Source organism: Centroberyx affinis, unplaced genomic scaffold (assembly GCF_046629955.1).
Source record: "Centroberyx affinis isolate AG114_WGS23_722 - 3 ecotype Tasmania unplaced genomic scaffold, CSIRO-AGI_Caff_v1 ptg001538l_1, whole genome shotgun sequence".
Classification (NCBI taxonomy): Eukaryota; Metazoa; Chordata; class Actinopteri; order Beryciformes; family Berycidae; genus Centroberyx; species Centroberyx affinis.
Genome location: NW_027279994.1, coordinates 1 through 18,513, shown reverse-complemented (window position 1 = coordinate 18,513; position 18,513 = coordinate 1). Strand labels below are relative to the sequence as shown.

General features: G+C 42.0%; 1 protein-coding gene across 1 annotated transcript; it reads right to left on the bottom strand.

The window, feature by feature from the left end:
- Nucleotides 1-8,372: 8,372 nt before the first annotated feature.
- LOC139650710 (target of Nesh-SH3-like) lies at nt 8,373-16,358 on the bottom strand (the record flags this gene model as incomplete). Its single annotated transcript, XM_071527455.1, has 6 exons — nt 8,373-10,459; nt 11,224-11,346; nt 12,213-12,371; nt 13,188-13,217; nt 14,068-14,147; nt 16,253-16,358. Coding segments are annotated over 6 exons (614 nt in total), but the record flags the coding sequence as incomplete, so codon positions are not given.
- Nucleotides 16,359-18,513: the final 2,155 nt, after the last annotated feature.

Here is an 18,513-nt window from a genome sequence, read left to right as displayed (position 1 = left end):
AGATCTTATTGTTCTCAAACCAAGAGAAACATTCTGCAGTGAGGAGAGATAACTCCACTGGTCTCCACTGCAGCTTCAGTTGTTTCAGGAGTTTTCTAGAACAGAGTGTCAGTCTGTAGAAAGCAGTCAGAAAATGACTCTTGATTCTACTGAATTCTTCTAACAAGTTGATTTGCATTGGAAACAAGTGAAATGATCAAACCTCACTGGCAGATCTCTTCACTTATTTTAAGAAAATTATGATTTTAGGACTCAATAACAGACTAAATAACTTGCTAAGATGGAGATTTTTTGCAGTGTGAGATGAACGTTATATCTTCTGTCTGTTTGGACTGAGTTGTACCTTACCGACATAATATTTGTGGTTAAATGTTTCCTGGAAGGTGCCTCAGTCTCTGGGGACGGATGAAGCAGATAATGGGACAAAACGCCTCGGGCCTGAACAGAGACATTCGACCCAGCACTAATGCACGTTTTCGTTTTTTCTAAGTATTGCGTAAGTGGTAATGTTCTTCTGACAGAGTGGGGGGGTTCTTTTCTTCTCCTCTTATTCCACCAATCCTCAGCATTCCTCAGTCTATATGACTCACATCATTTCCTGCCTTCGAATTTCCCCAGAAACGTATAAACCCGCAGATCGGTCCAGAAGACGCTTCACCCCCCAGTTCCCTTATTTCTCATTAATGCAAACTCCTGGCTCCGGTGGGACTGTTCCTGTGTTACGTAACTAAACTCAGCAGTGTGTTTCTGCAGCAGGGTGAAGGTGAAGCGGCACTGCTGCGGTGGGATGACATCATGACATCATTTCCTGCGTTTAATTCTGTCCCCTGTGAACTCAGAAGCTAATAAACCTGCATGTTACTTCAGAATAAGACGGTTTGTATTTGTGCTTATCATTAATGCAAATTTTGGGTTCAGTTTAAGTTTTTCATAACATGATCAGTCGGTTGTACCGCTGTGTTCCTCTTTCACACTGCAAAAAATGACAAGCTGTCCAGTGACTTTATCTTGTTTCCAGACCTATCAGCTTCTTTCATGATATTTTCAGTCAAATTCTCTCTCTCACTGAGCAGATAATCTGCTGCTTTCAGTAAATTTCACTTGATTCATGCCAATATGATTCAATTCTTTCAAGAAATCATCATAAAACAATGAAGAAAATCTGTAAACAAGAAACTTTCTCCAAGACAATTTCACCTGTCCTGAAACAAGTTACATTCTGCTGGGAAAAAGTCTCATTTGTTGAAAGCGGTGAAATTATCTGTCAGTGCAGTGAGACGATTTCACAAAAAAGAAATCCTGAAATGAGCTTGATGAGTCTGGAGACAAGAGAAGAAAACTGAACCAGTCTGTCAGGTTTTGCAGTGCAGAGTTCTGGTAAAGCAGGGAGATTTTGCTCTTATTTTACATTAGGTGAAAACCTCACAACTCTAATTTTGGTGATTTTGTTTTTTATCGTTTCACTTCAGTTGAAGGATTACATGTTGCTCTATGGGTTGAGAAAATTCTCCAACCTCTTTTGCTTATGAAACCCATTCTAAACCAAATGGATAATGTCAAAAATGCATTGCCACAAAGTTAAAAACAAGACTGCTTTTCTTCCTGAAAAGTTTTTCATCCGACAGCAGAGGTGTGACCAAGTCAACTTTGCTCGAGTCCCAAGTCAGTCTCAAGTCTTGAGGCACAAGTCTCAAGTCAAGTCCCAAGTCAGCAAGTCAAGTCAGAACAAATCAAGAGTCCAGTATCAATTTAATATCTTAAAGAAAACTAAATATCTAGGACTTTTCAATGCAATATGGTTTTAATAGGATAAAAACTTGGTAAGAGCATCATGAGTTTGATTTCTATAATCAGTTTCAACTTCAATAAATTCAATCATTCCATACAAATTCAGAAAACAGAATTTAAATTCAGTCGTCTGCTGGAACAAATCTCATCACTTTCAATCTAAGTCATTTACACAAACACAAGATCTCAAGTCAAGACTTTAGAAACCTTTTCAAGTCATCAGAGTACAAGTCTGCATCAAGTCAAGTCTCAGGCATTTAAAACTGTGACTCGAGTCCCCACCTCTGCCCAACAGTGACGATGTGTGATGTCATTTCCTGCGTTTAATTTCTTTCCGCTGCAAACTCAAACGCTACTAAACCTTTACGTCACGTCAGAAGAAGACGTTTTGTCTGCCAGTTGCCCCATTTATCATTAATAGACATTTTGGATCCAGTGTCAGTGTTTCGTAACGGGGGATCAACTGGGATTTGCTTTTATTTCTCATGTATGACAGAATCTCCTGCCTTTAGCCTTTCCCTGCAAACAGACTTTCACCAACCTGCACATTAGCTCAGAAGAGGCCGTTTCTCCCACCAGTTGCCCTAATTCTCATTAACTTCTGGTTCTAGTTGGACTATTCCTGTATTACATAACCGGGTTCAACCAATCACAGCGGTGTGTTTCTCCAGCAGGATGAAGGTAAAGCTCAGTGGGAGATCGCCTCGGCTCTTATTCTACATGTGTGACAGAATTTCCTGCCTTTTATTTTTTTTCATATGACTCCCAGCAGACTCAGAGAGCCAGAGAAACGATTCAGAGTTTGTTGGATTGTTTCCCTCTGAACAGAAATACCCCCCCCCCACTCCTCCTCCTCCTCCTCCTCCTCCTCCTCGCTGCGTAACCTTCCTCTGCGGCGGTAATAAAAGCTTCGTCTTTACTCTCGTTCCTGTGGTTTGGGAGAGCGACTCTGTGTTGGGGTTGGCGTTGGCGGGCCGGCGGTCTGAGGCGGTGGAAAAGTGATGTAATCCGTCGATCCCTGTTGGTGTTTCTAATTGGGAGTGCGGTCGGGTCCTGACATCGGGGAGGGGGGGTTGGAGGTAATATGAGGATGGAGGATCTGGTGAGGAGATGGGACTGAAAACATAATACCATCCCCGAAAATGTCCTACTTTGTCATTTTAATGACTTCACTTGTCACGGTGGAATTTGAAATGGAACGCTGCAGCAGATACAAAGCGTCTCATATTGTACATTTTCCAATCTTATAAATCTATTTCTTTTTTTCTTTTTTTTTTTAATTCAAGACAACCGCGCATTTGGGTGGCGAAAGCCCAACGGTTGGATAAGAGAGTTTGTGGTGGAAAAGGCGCTTTGTGTGAGAAAATCTGGTCGGAGGAAGAGGAAAACTACGGTTGAGGTATTCAAGTCAAAGTGCAAATACTCGTCTAAAAATACACTCTGGGAAAAGTTGAAGTACCATTTCAAATCAAGTCAAAGTATAAAAGTACTTGGTCTTCAATTTACTTAAAGTATAAAAGTAAAAGTCCTCATCTAAAAAAAAGTAATTTCTGACTTTCTTCTTAACTCTGAATCCCAGATGAGAAAGAGTCTGCAGCTCAAATCACGAACGTTAACTCTGCTCTTCTTGCCTCTTCTCTCTTCTGGCTGAGTATCGATCTGCGTTCTTGTGCGTTCTTGTTCCTCCATGACGCGTTTTTTTACGTAATATCTAACCGCCGAAGCCCGACTCCAAAACAAAACAACGGCAGGACGGACGACGGATAGAAAACCCGGAAGTTTCCTCGCCAACCTCAAAATATCGAGGATGCATCTGGGGTGGAGAACGAACTGAAAGCCCCAAGATTCATTGCGACAACGGCGAGCAGCGCAGAGCCGGCTAACAGCTGGGAAACACACAGTCCATCTGAAACTCTCTGGAAAGCTTCTCTGTTCACGTTTCATGAGAAGATCGTTCTCCCCGAGACGACTTTGGGAAGAACGTTCTCCATGAGGTCGCGGATCGACTTGCCGTTCTCGGATTTGATAATCAGCCTCTGTTCCTTTTGGTGACTTTGGTGAACGAGCAGCCAATCACATTCGCAGGCATTTAACCCCCGGCCAGTGTTCACCAGTAACAGACTGGTTGTCCTGGGAAGCTCCAAGTGGGAAAGTGTTGAACCCCGTCTTCCCATTCAGCTGCTCCCTACAGACCGCTGATGTTTTGGTCAAATTCCCAAGTTAAATTAGGCTGCGATCAAACCTCACCAAGTCGACTGAGTTGTATTTTTGCATCTGGATTGTTTAGGTTCACACAAGGTTCATTAGAAGCCAACCAGGGCTTGTGAACCAAAGTCACATGACGCACCAGCAGCTCATTTATTGGACAGAGTTTGAACCTGTCATCCTGCAGGTTAGAGACTAGACTCCCTTTATCTAACATGATGGACTTGTCTGTCTCTTCTTCTGTGGTGTTCATACCAGTTAAGAACACATGAAGAAACAGCTGAATATGAGCATCGGTCCAGACTTCATTTTGTTCTGCTAGGCTTTCTGTCTCCTTCTACCCATAATCCCTTGTGTTCCAGGGTGGTTTCCTGTAGTTGGAGTGTCAGTTCTCCTGTTAGAGGACTGAGACTCTCTGTGTCGTTATCTGGTGCCACCAGAGTTCAAAGGTCATCGTTCTCACCTGGACAAAACGACTGAACTGAAGGAGGAAAATAAACTTCTCAGAACATTCTGGCTGTGAACGCAGCCTAAGAATGTTTGTTAATACTTAGTCCTACAATGAACATAGCAATATTTAAAAAGGTGTTGGGTGTGTGTGAAGCAGTCATAAAACTATGAAATGTGTTAGATGCTAAAACTCTTGATTTATGGGGTTTAATCCCTAAATAATCTGCCTGGTTTCTGCAGTCAGTGTCCTAGCAAAACATAAAGGTTGCAAGTAATATTGAGAAAAAACATTATTGTTATTCTGGAAACATTTCCCTCATCCAAGGAAGCAAAAGAACGTAAATTATTGAGTTTACAGAATCTCAGCAAATCAGTGGAGTTTAGTTGATGTATTTAGAGAAATCCCAGGTCCAGTTTGTAGCGACACAAAACACTTCCTCAAATTTTGCTGATAACCAAGTTCTTGAACTATAATCCTCCTGGCCTTCCAACTATGAAAGTTTTCTGATTTCAAACAGTTAGCAGCCATGCCCTCTTCAGCTGTCTCTCCTTCCTCTCCCCTCTTGCTGCTCCTCATCACCTGCAAACCAGGAAGTGATCTCAGGTGTGTCCAGGTGGGAACAGGGCGGAGCTCCAAAACTACCTGATGATAAAACACACTGCCCTCATACATATAGATACAGATGACATTAAACACAAAGATGCTCTCCTGTGGCACTCTGGTATCTTAGCAGCTGCAATGTATTTTTGAATTTAGTCAATTTGCCTAGAAAAAATAAGAATTTGTTCTGAGTTGAAGGATGACACTGACTTTTTGTTATGTCCCATTAGTCTCCTTACCCAATATGTGATGAGCAGATTGGCACCAAAATCATCTGTGCTCTGCTCAGTGGGCATGCTAATGCTTTAGCATACAGTAATCACAGGTGTTTAGCATCATGCTAAAAGTGAGAGAATGAGAACTAGCTGCTCTAAGGCTGGATGGTTAGTTAATAATTTTAATGGCATGTCTAAATCTGCCAGACTGGTTTAGGGGAATGGTAAAATAGACACCAAATTCTACAAAAGAAAACACTTTCAATGGCCGAAGAGGTTTTGAGCGTAACTTGTTTTGTTTACGCAGGAAGTTAGCGAGAGTTAGCCAGATAGCTGAAGCGTTAGCGTCGTTGACTCAAATCGGACTTCACTAATGATGAAGATTGAGGCCATACAATAAAAACCAATGCCAATTTTGGATTAGCCTACTAAAAGTTTATCTTCATACTTTGAATGATGCTAATCACCTACGATTACTTAACATCCTGTATGCTAATGTGTTAGCTTGCACAGTGGACAGAGCTAGCTACACTGCAGATCTACACGGATGATTTTGGTGCCGATCCTCTTATCACATATTGGGTGCATTCCATTTGGTAACGATTTCTCCTCGTCTCCTCGCCTCGCGTCTCTTCCTCGACTCCTCGGTCAAAGGTCACGGAGGAAACGAGGAGAAGATGCGAGGAGGCGAGTGAACCTGGCTTGTCAATTGGAACATCCTCACACCGCCATATTGAACTGACGTGTGAAGCGTTGCGTTGAGGCTCTTCCCGCTCAGGATGACAGCTGTCTAAATTATTCTAAGGCTCATGTTTTATCCACATAAAAACGTTTAACAAAGTTCAGATTAATGTTTAATTCATCTAAATTATGCCAGCCTCTAGTGGGCCTTTTCTACCTCAATAAAGGTAGAACAAAAAATCCCTAATGCCTAAAAAGCGTTTCTGTTTCTGTTTTTATTCAGTTTTTTTGTGTTATTCTGTCTGCTGTATGCTACATTTTAATTTTGTGAAGCACTTTGCAGCACTGATAAGAAAGGTGCTGTACAAATTGTCCAACTTTTATCCTTTATGCGACTTGGATTAGACAACGATCATGTGGCTGTTTGACACTTACTGGCAATGAACCAAAGTGCTTTCTTTTTATTCCTAAATAAATAAATACAATTCCCAAATAACCATAGATCTAGCTGTAAGAGCAAAATGTGCGATTTAAAACAAGGAAATGCTGTTAATGTTTAGTAAGAATTTATTCTCCAGAAAAGAAATTCCATGGCAACACACACAAACACAATTCATAAGCATGATGAATACTGAATGAGAGACACATCAAACAAACGCAGCAAACCAGCTGGTGATCCAGAGAAGACACAGAAGTGATTCCAGCAAAAGACAAACATACCGGCCTTTATGATGAAAATATGTCCTGTCATGGCAACGGTCATTACGCACCGTGACCAAGGTTATGAATATGGTGAGAATGGAAACAGAGGTAGGCTACGCCTAAAAGGCAAAGAAATTTGCATTTTATTTATTTTTTTACATTAAAAAAATAAAATAAAACTGTCTCTAATATAGTTGAAAATCGCTCCGTCTGCTGCTCAGCCCGTGCGTCCTCGGTCTCTTCCCGGAGAAACCCCAGCAGCTCCCTCTCCTCTTCGCCTCTTGGCTGCCGGGGGACCCGAGGAAGCCGCGGAGGTCACACATGGGAGCGGGCAGCAGCATCTGATGGCCCCGGTTGCTCGTCAGGGGGACTGGGATCGGGGCTGGATGGGGAGCGCACAGCGGCTGACTCCGGCTGCTGGTCCTCCACATGAGTCTGTTAAAGCGGGAGGGAGCGCCGACGGCCTCCCGCCGGTAGTCTCATGCATGAGCGAGAACCGGGGCCAGCTGCAGCCGTTTGCTCCCCATCCTCAGACCCAGAGCCCGTTGTTGGTGACTTGAGGTCCTGTTAGAAAGAGACGCGCATGGTAAAAGAGACGCATGTGTGCATTTATAGGCTATTTCTATATGTCCTAATGAACGGATTTCATTTAGGCTTATTAGACCATGGAATGTCATTCATATTAATGATAAATCCTATAAAATAACTCCATAGCCTATAAAATTCACGTTACTTGCCCCCCACTCACCCCACTATGCGCTGGAGGATCAGCTGGCCGTCTCCTTTGTCCCTATATCACATTCAAGCCTTAAAATAATTTACTGATGCCTATTTGGGAAAAGTTTGACATCCTACAACTACAGCAGATCTGTCAGTATATGAACATTTAAGTATACCCCTTCATTAACAAATGTTAGGCTAACATTTAAAACCTCTGCTATTTCTGTTTGAAAAATATATAACAAGTTGGTGCTACTTACTTACCTTGCCAGGCAGCTGGATTCGCGGAATCATCTGGCAAGTCAGGTTAGCTACTTACACCTGTGGATTTTTTTTCTGCCAATGTCCGCACGTTTTCTGATGGGATGGAGGCGGGCTTATATCCGCACGTGCCAATAGTTAATTGACTTCACTCATTATTTCCGCATCGAGGATACACCTGAGTATCCTCCGAACACGCCTTATTGGAGGACGGAGGCGAGGATACTTGAAGGATCCTTCATGTGTCTTTTAACCAATTGGAACATCCTTAATGATGGCGGCTCATTTTTGGATGCCGGGTCAGCGAGGAGACGAGGTCGCGAGGACGGAGGAGGAGACACAAGACAATGCACCCGAGGAGACATGAAGGATCCTTCATGCGTTTTTTGACCAATTGGAACGTCCTTCATGATGGCGGCTCATTTTTGGATGCCGAGTCAGCGAGGAGACGAGGCCGCGAGGACGGAGGAGAGGACGCATTTTGGCCAAATGGAATGCACCCATTGTGTAAGGAGACAAATGGACCAAACTCCCAAAAAGTCAGAGAAGTCCTTTAACTAACCAGTTAATGTCTTAGTCAGCGAACCTGTTAAATCATGTGTTCTGCTTAAATAAGAATGTATTCTTAGCTGACTAGCCTGGTTAAATAAGGTTCATAGATTCCTCTGCAGAAATAAACTGAGAAGTAGTGAAAGATAAAAAAAAAAAACAGACAAGAACAACATTTTAAAAAAGGAAACAAAACGTCTTTATTGTTGAAAATCGATACAGAAATGAAAGTATGTAGAAAAACACATCAACAGTACAGCCTCATGTTAACATACATTCTCATTTAAACCAAAAGTATTACACCTCTGTCCTGCCAAAGCTCTCCTCTCTCTGCGTTAAAAATGACTTCTTCCCTGCTTTATAATCGGGTCGATGCATGAATACAGTCAGGGCTGCAGCTGAGAGTAAAGGCACGGTTCACTGTTTACGCACCCGGTTTGGTGAATAGCATCTACCCAACCATCACTGTGCCACATCGTATATAAAGAGAAAATGCCCTTCATCGCTTTATTGTTCAACCACTGCCTCCATAGCGTACCTGCCTCTACTTATAACCCCTCTGTAATAAAGCGTTAATAGTAGGGTATGTGAGGGTCGGCAGGGTGGGAAATTAACAGCAGCCACAAGCCAAATATCGAGACATTTCGGTGGCTGGGAGGTTTATTTACTCGACCAGCCACTTTAGCAGGTAAAGCCAACTTTGGAGGTTCTTTGCTATTGCATAAATCATATTTTGGCTGGTAAAATAGCAAAAGAGGCTGTTGAAATTTACAAATTAGTGGGCGGAAAGTTCATTTCTGCCCTGCTTTGGCGGGAGGCCGCTATTAGAAGAGCACATTATGGACGGTACAGTAAGAAAGGCCACGGTGAGGGAAATGCATCTGCAAAAATGTATTGAAAAAATACATTCTCTCCATATACATATAAATACATTTTTGTTGTGCAAATTGCAAGTGTAGAAGCCTCCAGCCTTGCGGTTCCCCTGTGAGGGGCTCAGGCACCGAGACGAGCCGGCTGCGCTCGTCTGGTTGGTGAACGCTGCAAAAACTGACAAGCTTCTCTTGTCTGCAGACCTATCAGCTTCTTTCATGATATTTTCAGTCAAATTCTCTCACTGCACTGGCAGATAATCTTGCTGGTTTCAGTAAATTTCACTTGATTCATGCCAATATGACTTCTTCTGTCAAGAAATCATCATAAAACAATGAAGAAAATCTGTAAACAAGAAACTTTCTCCAAGACAATTTCACTTTTACCAAGAAAATGTCCTGAAACAAGTTACATTCTCCTATCCTAAAATAAGCTTGATGAGTCTGGAGACAAGAGAAAATACATGAACAAGTCTGTCAGGTTTTGCAGTGTCCATGTGATTTTTACTGTGTGACTGATGAGATTTAGGCTTTTTTGCCAAAAGGTAAAATGAAGTGAGTCTCTGTTTTTGGTTTTCCAGAAAATGTACAATTTACTTCAAGCACTGGACATCGGTGCGCTTGATGAAGGCACTTTATATCCTTAACCGGTCAGCGGCCAACAGTAGAAGACTGGTTCTACTGGGCATTCGTGCTAAAAACCTTTTTGCTTGAGCGAGTTTTAATGCAAATCAACGCCCAGAATGCCGTGGGAGGAGCTCTACTCTGAAACAGCCATGAAAATCTACACCAGAGGAACAGCAGAAGCGTCGCATCACATCCCAAATCCCGTGACTCTCGCCTTGTGGGCCTCGTGAAGAAATATGATCAAAGACCTTTTGATAAATAAACATCACACAAGTTATGAAAATAGTATTCCAGGGAGCCAGCTTCCCATTATTTCAACACAAAAAATATATCTAGCGTGAGTCGCTACCCCACGCCGCAGAGAGTAACGACGTCTCCGTGTTTCTTCCTATTCTTTGTTTCTCGATCAGTTTAGCCTTGTTGCTTGATAAATAGTAAGGATGAGGCATGTTTGCTATTACGTATCAAAAAATGCGCTCTCGTTACAAATTCCCTGACAAGTATGTCCTGTACATGTTTTTACAGCACTGGGTTAGGAGGAACATGAAATCGGGGGGGGGGGGGGGGAGTGGGTTTTGGTCCGGCAGATCGAAGGACCCGTCTCCTGTCGCCATCCCAGCCTGTGCGACTCTTCCTGCGGGCTTCTCCGAGGACGACTCTGGGGCTGGAGGGGTCCTACCACTTCCCGGGGATGGGCGTCCCACATTCGTACCATGAGACGTAGTTGATGTGGGAGTGCGCTCCTATCTGGCCGAAGTAGACGGGCTCCTGCCTCATGGCTCTGTAGTATCCTGACCCACAGGGAACAACAAGAGAAACTTCTGTTAACCAGGACAGTCCACTAGGAACACGTTCTTATTTAACCAACAAGGTCAACGCTTTTGTTTTTAATCCGTTTGATTTGTTTTGACTTCAGTCTCTTGAAATGAACACGAACTCTGAAACTCAGATTTACGTTCTGTGGACACGAATTATGTGAAAATTACGTTCCTCCGCTACGAATTGGATTCTGTGACAAAAACACAAATTGGACACGACATTTTCAGCTAAAGTTTTAAAGTTAAAGTTAAGTTTAGGCAACTAAAACAACTTGGTTATGGTTTAGGAAAGGGTTTTGGGTCAGTTAAATAAGAAAAACTTTAGCTAAAAATTTAAATTTGAACGCTGAGTTTTAACACGTGTCACCAACTCGTAATTTGGGGTTAAAAAATCGGGTTCATTTCATGTATTTCTGTGAGATCCGGTTGCTTCAGTCACATGGGTTAAAAACTGAATACTGGGAATTTATGTCATGAAAAAGGACAATTTAAAAGATGTGAAGAAATGTAAAGATAGTGAATATTGGTACAAAACATCAGTTTTCGGGAGCATCAATACAAAAATATTGGCATCGGTTTTCAAAAACCTGTATTGGACAAACCCTTCATGTGTGTCTATGCATTGTCTAGCCAACATTTATTCAGTCTTGGCCTCTGATCCTGCCACAAGTCTCTCTTTGAAGAAGTGGTTTTTACCCTCAGTGGGTGAACCTGGATTAATAAAATAAGTTGTTCACCTGTTCTCGCCGGCAGCTGGTCGGCTCTGAGCTGCCGGCCCGTTCTTCCATCCAGGAAGGAATCGACGAACTGACAGTGATCCTCCCCGAACCCGGTCTGGTCCCCGATGTTGTAGAATTTACCTGCATGGGAACCAACAGCAGGATCAGTTCAAAGCGCTAACTTCACTCAACCACCCACATGGGAACTGTTGTGTTGTGGTTTTGGAAATTTTAAGTGGTTGGAAAAGTTGCCTTCTGTGTGTATATTTTTCTTCTGATGTAGTGCAATTACTTACAATATTATAATTTTTGTAATAACCACATAAAAAATAATTTATTGCAAAGGCAGCAATTTATGTTAACAGTGAGATTGAAAGCGGGAAAACTAGCTAGCATTAGCTAAATACTGTGATACAATATACTGAGCAGCTGTTTGTATCTCACATGTTTCTGTTTCTGTTTCACTTGGGATGGGTGCGGCTACTTCCTGGGCAAATAATATCTGACGATTTGAGGATTTGTGTCTTCCAAATACATATTTTATTCTAGTAGATGCCAATTAGGGCTGGGCGATATGGTTGAAATCAATATCATGATAATCATAAGGATTTTTCTCGATATCAATATATATCACGATATGGTTCATGTATGCAAAATCACGTTAAATAATCAAATTAATGTTCATCTCATTGAACCGAATGGTGATGTTAGGTGTGATGTCAAACAAAACAGAAATATTCAAATAATATTCCTACCATACCTCATTTTATAAGAGTTTTTAAGTAAAATTTGCTTGTCATCATCAATTCAGACAGCAGAAATGTGTCACGATATTAAAATATCTTCGTATCATCACAATATGATTCCACTGAAATACGATAAAGGATAATATTGAATTATCGCCCAGCCCTAATGCCAATTATTCTAATCATTAGGACACATTGATCATGTATGACATCAACATAAGAAGTTACAATCAATAATCATGTAGTAATCAATCTACTCACCGTTGAGTGAGTCGCTCAGGTAGATCTTGTACCTGAGGGAGTTACACAGCTGGACGCCCACAAACTTGCGGTACCAGGTCCGCTTCACATACTGCTTCCCGTTACAGTCTGAGTACGAGTCCGTCTTAAAGGGGAACTGAGTCCAGATGGCGTCTTTTCCTACAGACACAGAACAGGAGAGTATTCAGTTATTCATTCATTCATTCAATGCAAAAACACAACAGGTTGCCTATAGAGGGCTTCCAGGTGACATAACACACGCTATGGCGGCCATCTTGGAGGTCTTCAGTCTCTGTGAACAGCTGACTGTTGTTTCAACAGATTTGAACAGATGGTTAATTTCTGTCTGTTTCTGACTGAACTGATCATTTCATCACTGATCCATCTGATTGATTTAGTGTTTAGATAATGTCAGCTTGTTAGCTAGCTAACCATAGTATCTGCTCAGCTAACCATCACTGTCTTGTTGTTAAGATTAGCACACTAGCTAACATAGCTAGTAGCAGCTAGCGTTAGCATGTTGACATTAACATCAGTGTGTTTGCTGGCTAGTTAGCTAGCTAACAGTTTGTTCAGGTTAACTGAGCTGACTCTTCTCAAGCTACAACTCTTCATGTTTTGGAGTAGAGACTAGGGCTAAAGACAAGACAGTTTACTGTGTCACAGTAACCTACATTTGGAAACAAATCCACCTTATCACACTATTCACTTTTACTGAGAACGTTACTGAATGGATCTACAGCCACACCACAACAAGCTGACTCAGCTGCTCTCTGCTGACAGCTGCTTCATACACATTTACACTTTATTCACTAACACACAGTTCTACAGTGTTCCTCCATCATGGAGACTCAGCTGGCTGATGGGAGATTTCTGATGTCTCCATCAAAGGTAATGTGGTTGGTTGGTTGTAAATGCATTCTACAAAACTAAACGTGATAAAATAATGCGGATGATGCTGTGGTATTATCTTACCTGAGACGTTCTCACTCACCCGAGGGTCCGCTAATGGAGAGAGAGAGAGAGAGAGAGAGAGAGAGACAGAGAGAGACAGAGGGAGAGTTTTAACACGATGCATTCGTCTCCCAGAGTTCCCCAGACAGTCCAAACACTCCTCTAACAGTCAGTCATGTATGTGAGGATGTTTGCCAATTTGTTTTACAGTGTTTCGTTACACAAGCTGGGCCTGTAAAGAACACTGGACTTTGTAAAGTTGTTTTACAGGCTGCTGCTGTCTGAGCTGTGGAGGCCATGTAGCTGTCGGCTAGCAGGTTTAAAGGGGCGAGGACTGGAGGTGGGGGGGGGGGGGGGGGGGGGTGCAGAGTCATTCTGGACTTAAAGGGGAAAACCGGTGACTTTAGTTTTTTGCGATCACCATCACGGCCCTGTCCTGCTCCCAGACTCCAGACTCTCGTCCCTCCACTCTGCCGTTTCCCTCGTCAACGGCTTGTTCTCGCTCGGAGAAACGATGGAGCCAATCAGAGCCTTTGTGGGCGGGACTAAAGTTTGTGACGTTTCCACCCCGTGCCAGAGCGTTGGGACAGATCAGAATAACAAATAATAGCGACGGCCATAGATGATATATAGCGGATACATTGGTGAGAAAATATTTCTCATGATCATCCAAATTTGCCCTAAATATTTGCCTGTCAGTTTAACTAAGGCCCTCCTCCCATCTGACAACATGATGAAGTTCCTATATGTGGATTGGAGACACTTTGCATTTACTCTTTGTTGTTGAAGCGGTCAGATCCGGAGCTGGTTTGGGTGAAGCGGATCTTCAGTGTCTTGGTGCGTTTACAGCTGGACCAGTACAACACAAGTTACTGCAGGTGGAGAGAGGGAGGAACTGTACCTGACTCTGTGTTGAAGGACACTGGGTCACTGGGAGGACCTGCACCCAGCTCGTTCTTCGGCTTCACCTTAAACTCATAACTGAGAGAGGGAGAGAGAGAGGAGAAAGAGAGAGAGAGAGAGAGAGAGAGAGAGGGGAGAGACAGAGAGACAGAAAGAGAGAGGCAGAGACAGAAAGAGAAGAGAGAGAGAAAGACAGAGAGAGAGAGAAAGAAGAGAGAGAGACAGAGACAGACAGAGAAGAGAGAGAGAAAGAAGAGAGAGAGAGAGGGGAGAGACAGAAAGAGAGAGGCAGAGACAGACAGAGAAGAGAGAGAGAAAGACAGCGAGACAGAGAGAGACAGAGAGGAGAGAGAGAGAAAGAAGAGAGAGAGAGAGGGGAGAGACAGAAAGAGAGAGGCAGAGAGAGAAAGAAGAGAGAGAGACAGAGACAGACAGAGAAGAGAGAGAGAAAGACAGCGAGACAGAGAGGAGAGAGAGAGAAGAGGATAGAGAAAGAAGAGAGAGACAGAGAGAAGAGAGAGAGAAATACAGAGAGAGACAGAGAGGAGAGAGAGAGACAGAGAGGAGAGAGAGAGACAGAGAGGAGAGAGAGAGAAAGACAGAGAGAGAAGAGAGAGAGGATAGAGAGAGAGGACAGAGAGACAGAGAGAAAGAGAAGAGATAGAGAAAGACACACAGAGAGAGAGAAAGACAGAGAAGAGAGAGGATAGAGAGAGAGAGAAAGAGAAGAGAGAGAAAGACAGAAAGAGATAGAGAGAGGAGAAAGAGAGAGACAGAGAGAGAGAGACAGATTAAATATAAGTTTATTTTGCTTTTCTTCCTTCAAAAACAGTCTATAAGCAATCAGGAAAATGAAATCTCCACATCATGGGCTCAGCAGGTCCGTACCCCCCACGGCTTATTTTCTCATTTACACAACAGGGTTTTTTTCCACAGGTTTGCGAGCGCCAGAGCGATCACCACAGTCATGTGACGCATGAGTGAAAAACCACACACAGAAAAACTCTCTCACAATTCACTAGGAAACCAAACCCCTTCATTTCATCCCTTAAATGCCCTTAATTTCTCATCACATAAACAGTAATTATCCATTAAAAACAACAGCTTTAATAAAGTAAGGTTAGTATCATGGGTTTATAAGGGATTTTATTCACGAGTTGATTCACAGAGACTCTAGAAATTAAGGGATTTTTCATGTCTTTTCTGCAGGTTTACAGGTTATTAATGAGTTATTAAGGGGAAAGCTCCTGTGTAACTGAATTTTACATTAAATTAGAAAGTAAGCAGTCAAACATCAAGGGGAGTTTAAGGAGGTTTCGATGGGGTCTCCTCCATTAATAACTCCCTTAACTCGTTTTAAGGGGATTTCGCATGAATTAAGGGGTGAGTTGGTGTAAATGTGAGGGGATTTTAAGGGGGTGCGTACCGGTTCTCGCTCCACAGAGAGACCTGCTCCGTTTTCCTTCACAGCGAACAGTTTTCCCATATTCAGCCTCATTAAAACCGATTATAAACAAGAGAGAGGCGATCGGGCTCCGGCTGCGAAAAATCTGTAATCATCTTTTAAATTGCCTCTTAAAACTCATTTTTATAGACTTGTTTTTATGCAACGAACTTGTTTTCTACCTCGCTTTTATGACTCATGTCTGTTTGTGTATTTGTTACCTTGCTTTTACTGCTTTTACCGTTGATTTTTTTTTTTTTATCCTTCGTAAAGCATTATAAAAATAAAGCGCCATATAAAGATTATTATTACATTATTACTCACAACAAATCCATTTCACATCAGTTTTGTCTCCCCTCTCTCTGTCTTCCATCCCTCCACTGTACGCTCTTTAATTAAGGAAAAATAATGTAAAAAATAATCTAAAAAATGGGAACATGAGTGGAAAAAAACCAAAAAAAAAAACCTTCCAAGAACCTTTTTAATATCCCACAGAACCATGTATGGTTTGTTCGTCTCTGTTGATTCTTCACAAACTCCTTCATCAATCATCATTTGTACTTCTGGAAAGACATGCATCCTGTTCGCTGCCCATTTTGGTCTTGGATCCTGGTCCTGGGTTTTTCTCTGGTCTCGCGCTCGACTCGGACCCAGCCTCGAGGCTCGGGCGGTCCGGACTACAACCCCTCGCCTCGCCCCACCCCCACCCGACCCGACCCGTGTGGTAAATGAAGCGTACCTGCTCTCCGGCTTGAGGTTCTCCACGGCGGTGTGCGTCTGGTTGGTGGTCAGGATGGAAACCTGCTCGCCATCTGGGCCTTTAGCGGTGGAGATGACCTCATACTCTGAGGGGGGGGGGGGGGGATGTACAATGTGGTTTAACACGGACCTCAAACCAGAATTATGAATGGAATGAGTTAGAAATGTAACGTATTCATTAGATATTGCAGGTAATTGCGATTCAAACTGCGATTCATATCATCACAAGTTTTTCTTGTCATACATTTTTTGTAGAACTTTAAAATGGTTTAAAGAAAAAGTGATTTTGTTGAAAAATAAATAAATAAAAAATAGATGTGAGTGTGCAGATTCACTGAGTTTGAGTCTGATGAAATGTTTTGCTTCCTGGACCAAAGATTACCTGCAGCTCTAAAACGTCTTGTTCGCAAAAAATCCAGTTTGCACGAAATTCTCTCTTAAGAAATTAATTGCTAATCTATGTTTGTGTTGTTTTCTTGTCTTTTCTTGTCTGTTAGTCTGCTTGTTTGTATGGTTAGCTGTTGTCTAGCTCTAGTATTTGTGTTATGTACCATTTTCTTTGAGGGTAACATTGAGTGTGTAATCTGTATAAACTGAAAATAAAATGATTAAAAGAAAGAAATTAATTGCAAGTTCATATTACGATTTCAGCTCTATTAGCGAGTTAGCCTGAAGCAACGAAGGGGATGAGAGAAACAAGTGGACAAGAGAAAACTGTAAGAAGCTGCTTACTTCCCTCCTGCTGCTGCTGTATTTTCTCTGTCTGACACTGACTTGTCCAAAACACCTGGGGCCGGATTCACAAAACCCTCTTAAGAAAAAAAAATCTTCTCAAGTGCCATTTTTTTCTTAACTTTAGTCTTAAGAAAAAAAATACGAAAAAATGCTATTCTCAAAAACAGTTCTTATATATTTTCTTAACTTTCCTCTTATGTTTCTTCCTGAGAAAAAACTTAAGGAATAAATGAAATGAAAGTTGTCAAATTTGTTCTTGATTTTTTTCTTAACTTTAAGACGGCCCTTCACCTGTCTTAAAACTCCTACAGTGAAAAGGTAAGCCTCTAATATCATATATTTAAACACATTTTAGACAAGTAGGTTATAGTTCAAAGTCTTCATAGGTTCCCCTACACCAGTCATCCTCAAAGTCCGGACTCCGGTCCGGATCCGGACCAAACCACAACTGTCTCCGGACTCTGAGCAAATTATACTTTTCATATGTATTATTTGTATTATCTGCGAGACTTCGCCGCAACGCAACGAGTCAAAATTATCCGCTTTCTCCGCTGCAAGCAGCGCTCTGAATGCCCGACTGCTCCACTGTGTGTGTGAGGACGTCTACTCTGCTTCGGTTTGGTCCAATCACATTCAGCGTCCCGTCATCTCCATGACAGCGGTGAGTCGCGGACGCGACGTCATACTGTAGAGCCGCACTTTTTTTTTCAAACTTTATTTTTACAAGAGAAGAGAACAAAGACCGGTGTAATCAAGTTGACAGCGCAGCTCGTTTCGTCAGCTGTTAGCTACTAGCCTAGATTTGGAACGTGAATCAATCTAAAATGGCGTGTTCAAAGGTGGCCAGCCTACAGCAGTGAGTCTGCATTCTCAACAATGAACACGGTGAAGAACGAGCAGCCGACTCACCTGTGAACACTTGCATCAGTGTCTCTGCCTGGCCATTACATCTTTTGTGCCAAAGTTCAAAGTCTTGGCAGCAGACCAAAGGTGCCACTTCTCTCATTAAGCAACAGTGTTTGACACAATGTACAATAGTTCTGGACTTATTTGGACTTTGATTCTTAGGATGGTTTGATTCACCTTTGGTGGCTGGGTGTGTGAACCAGGTTTGGGGGATGGGGATAATGGGGAAATGGTGATTTGTAGCTTTAATTTAATTTAATTTTATATGTAATTTTATGTTTTATTTAATTTAATTTTATATATTTTATATAATTTAATTTTATATTATATATATTTTATATTTAATTTTATATTATTAATTTAATAATTTAATTATAATTCGTTAAAAGCTTGATTGACCTTAATAAACGGACCTTTGTCTAATTGAAAATTTTCTTTGTGGACCTTTAAGATTTGTATTTGAGTACCCCTGCCCTACACCTAACATTAAGATGAACATTTATTGTAAAGCTTTATTTGGTGTAGGGCCAGGTAGGCCTCTGTCTCATGTCTGTTGGAAATAAGCTGCAAACTTTACAGTTACCAACAGCAACCAATGTT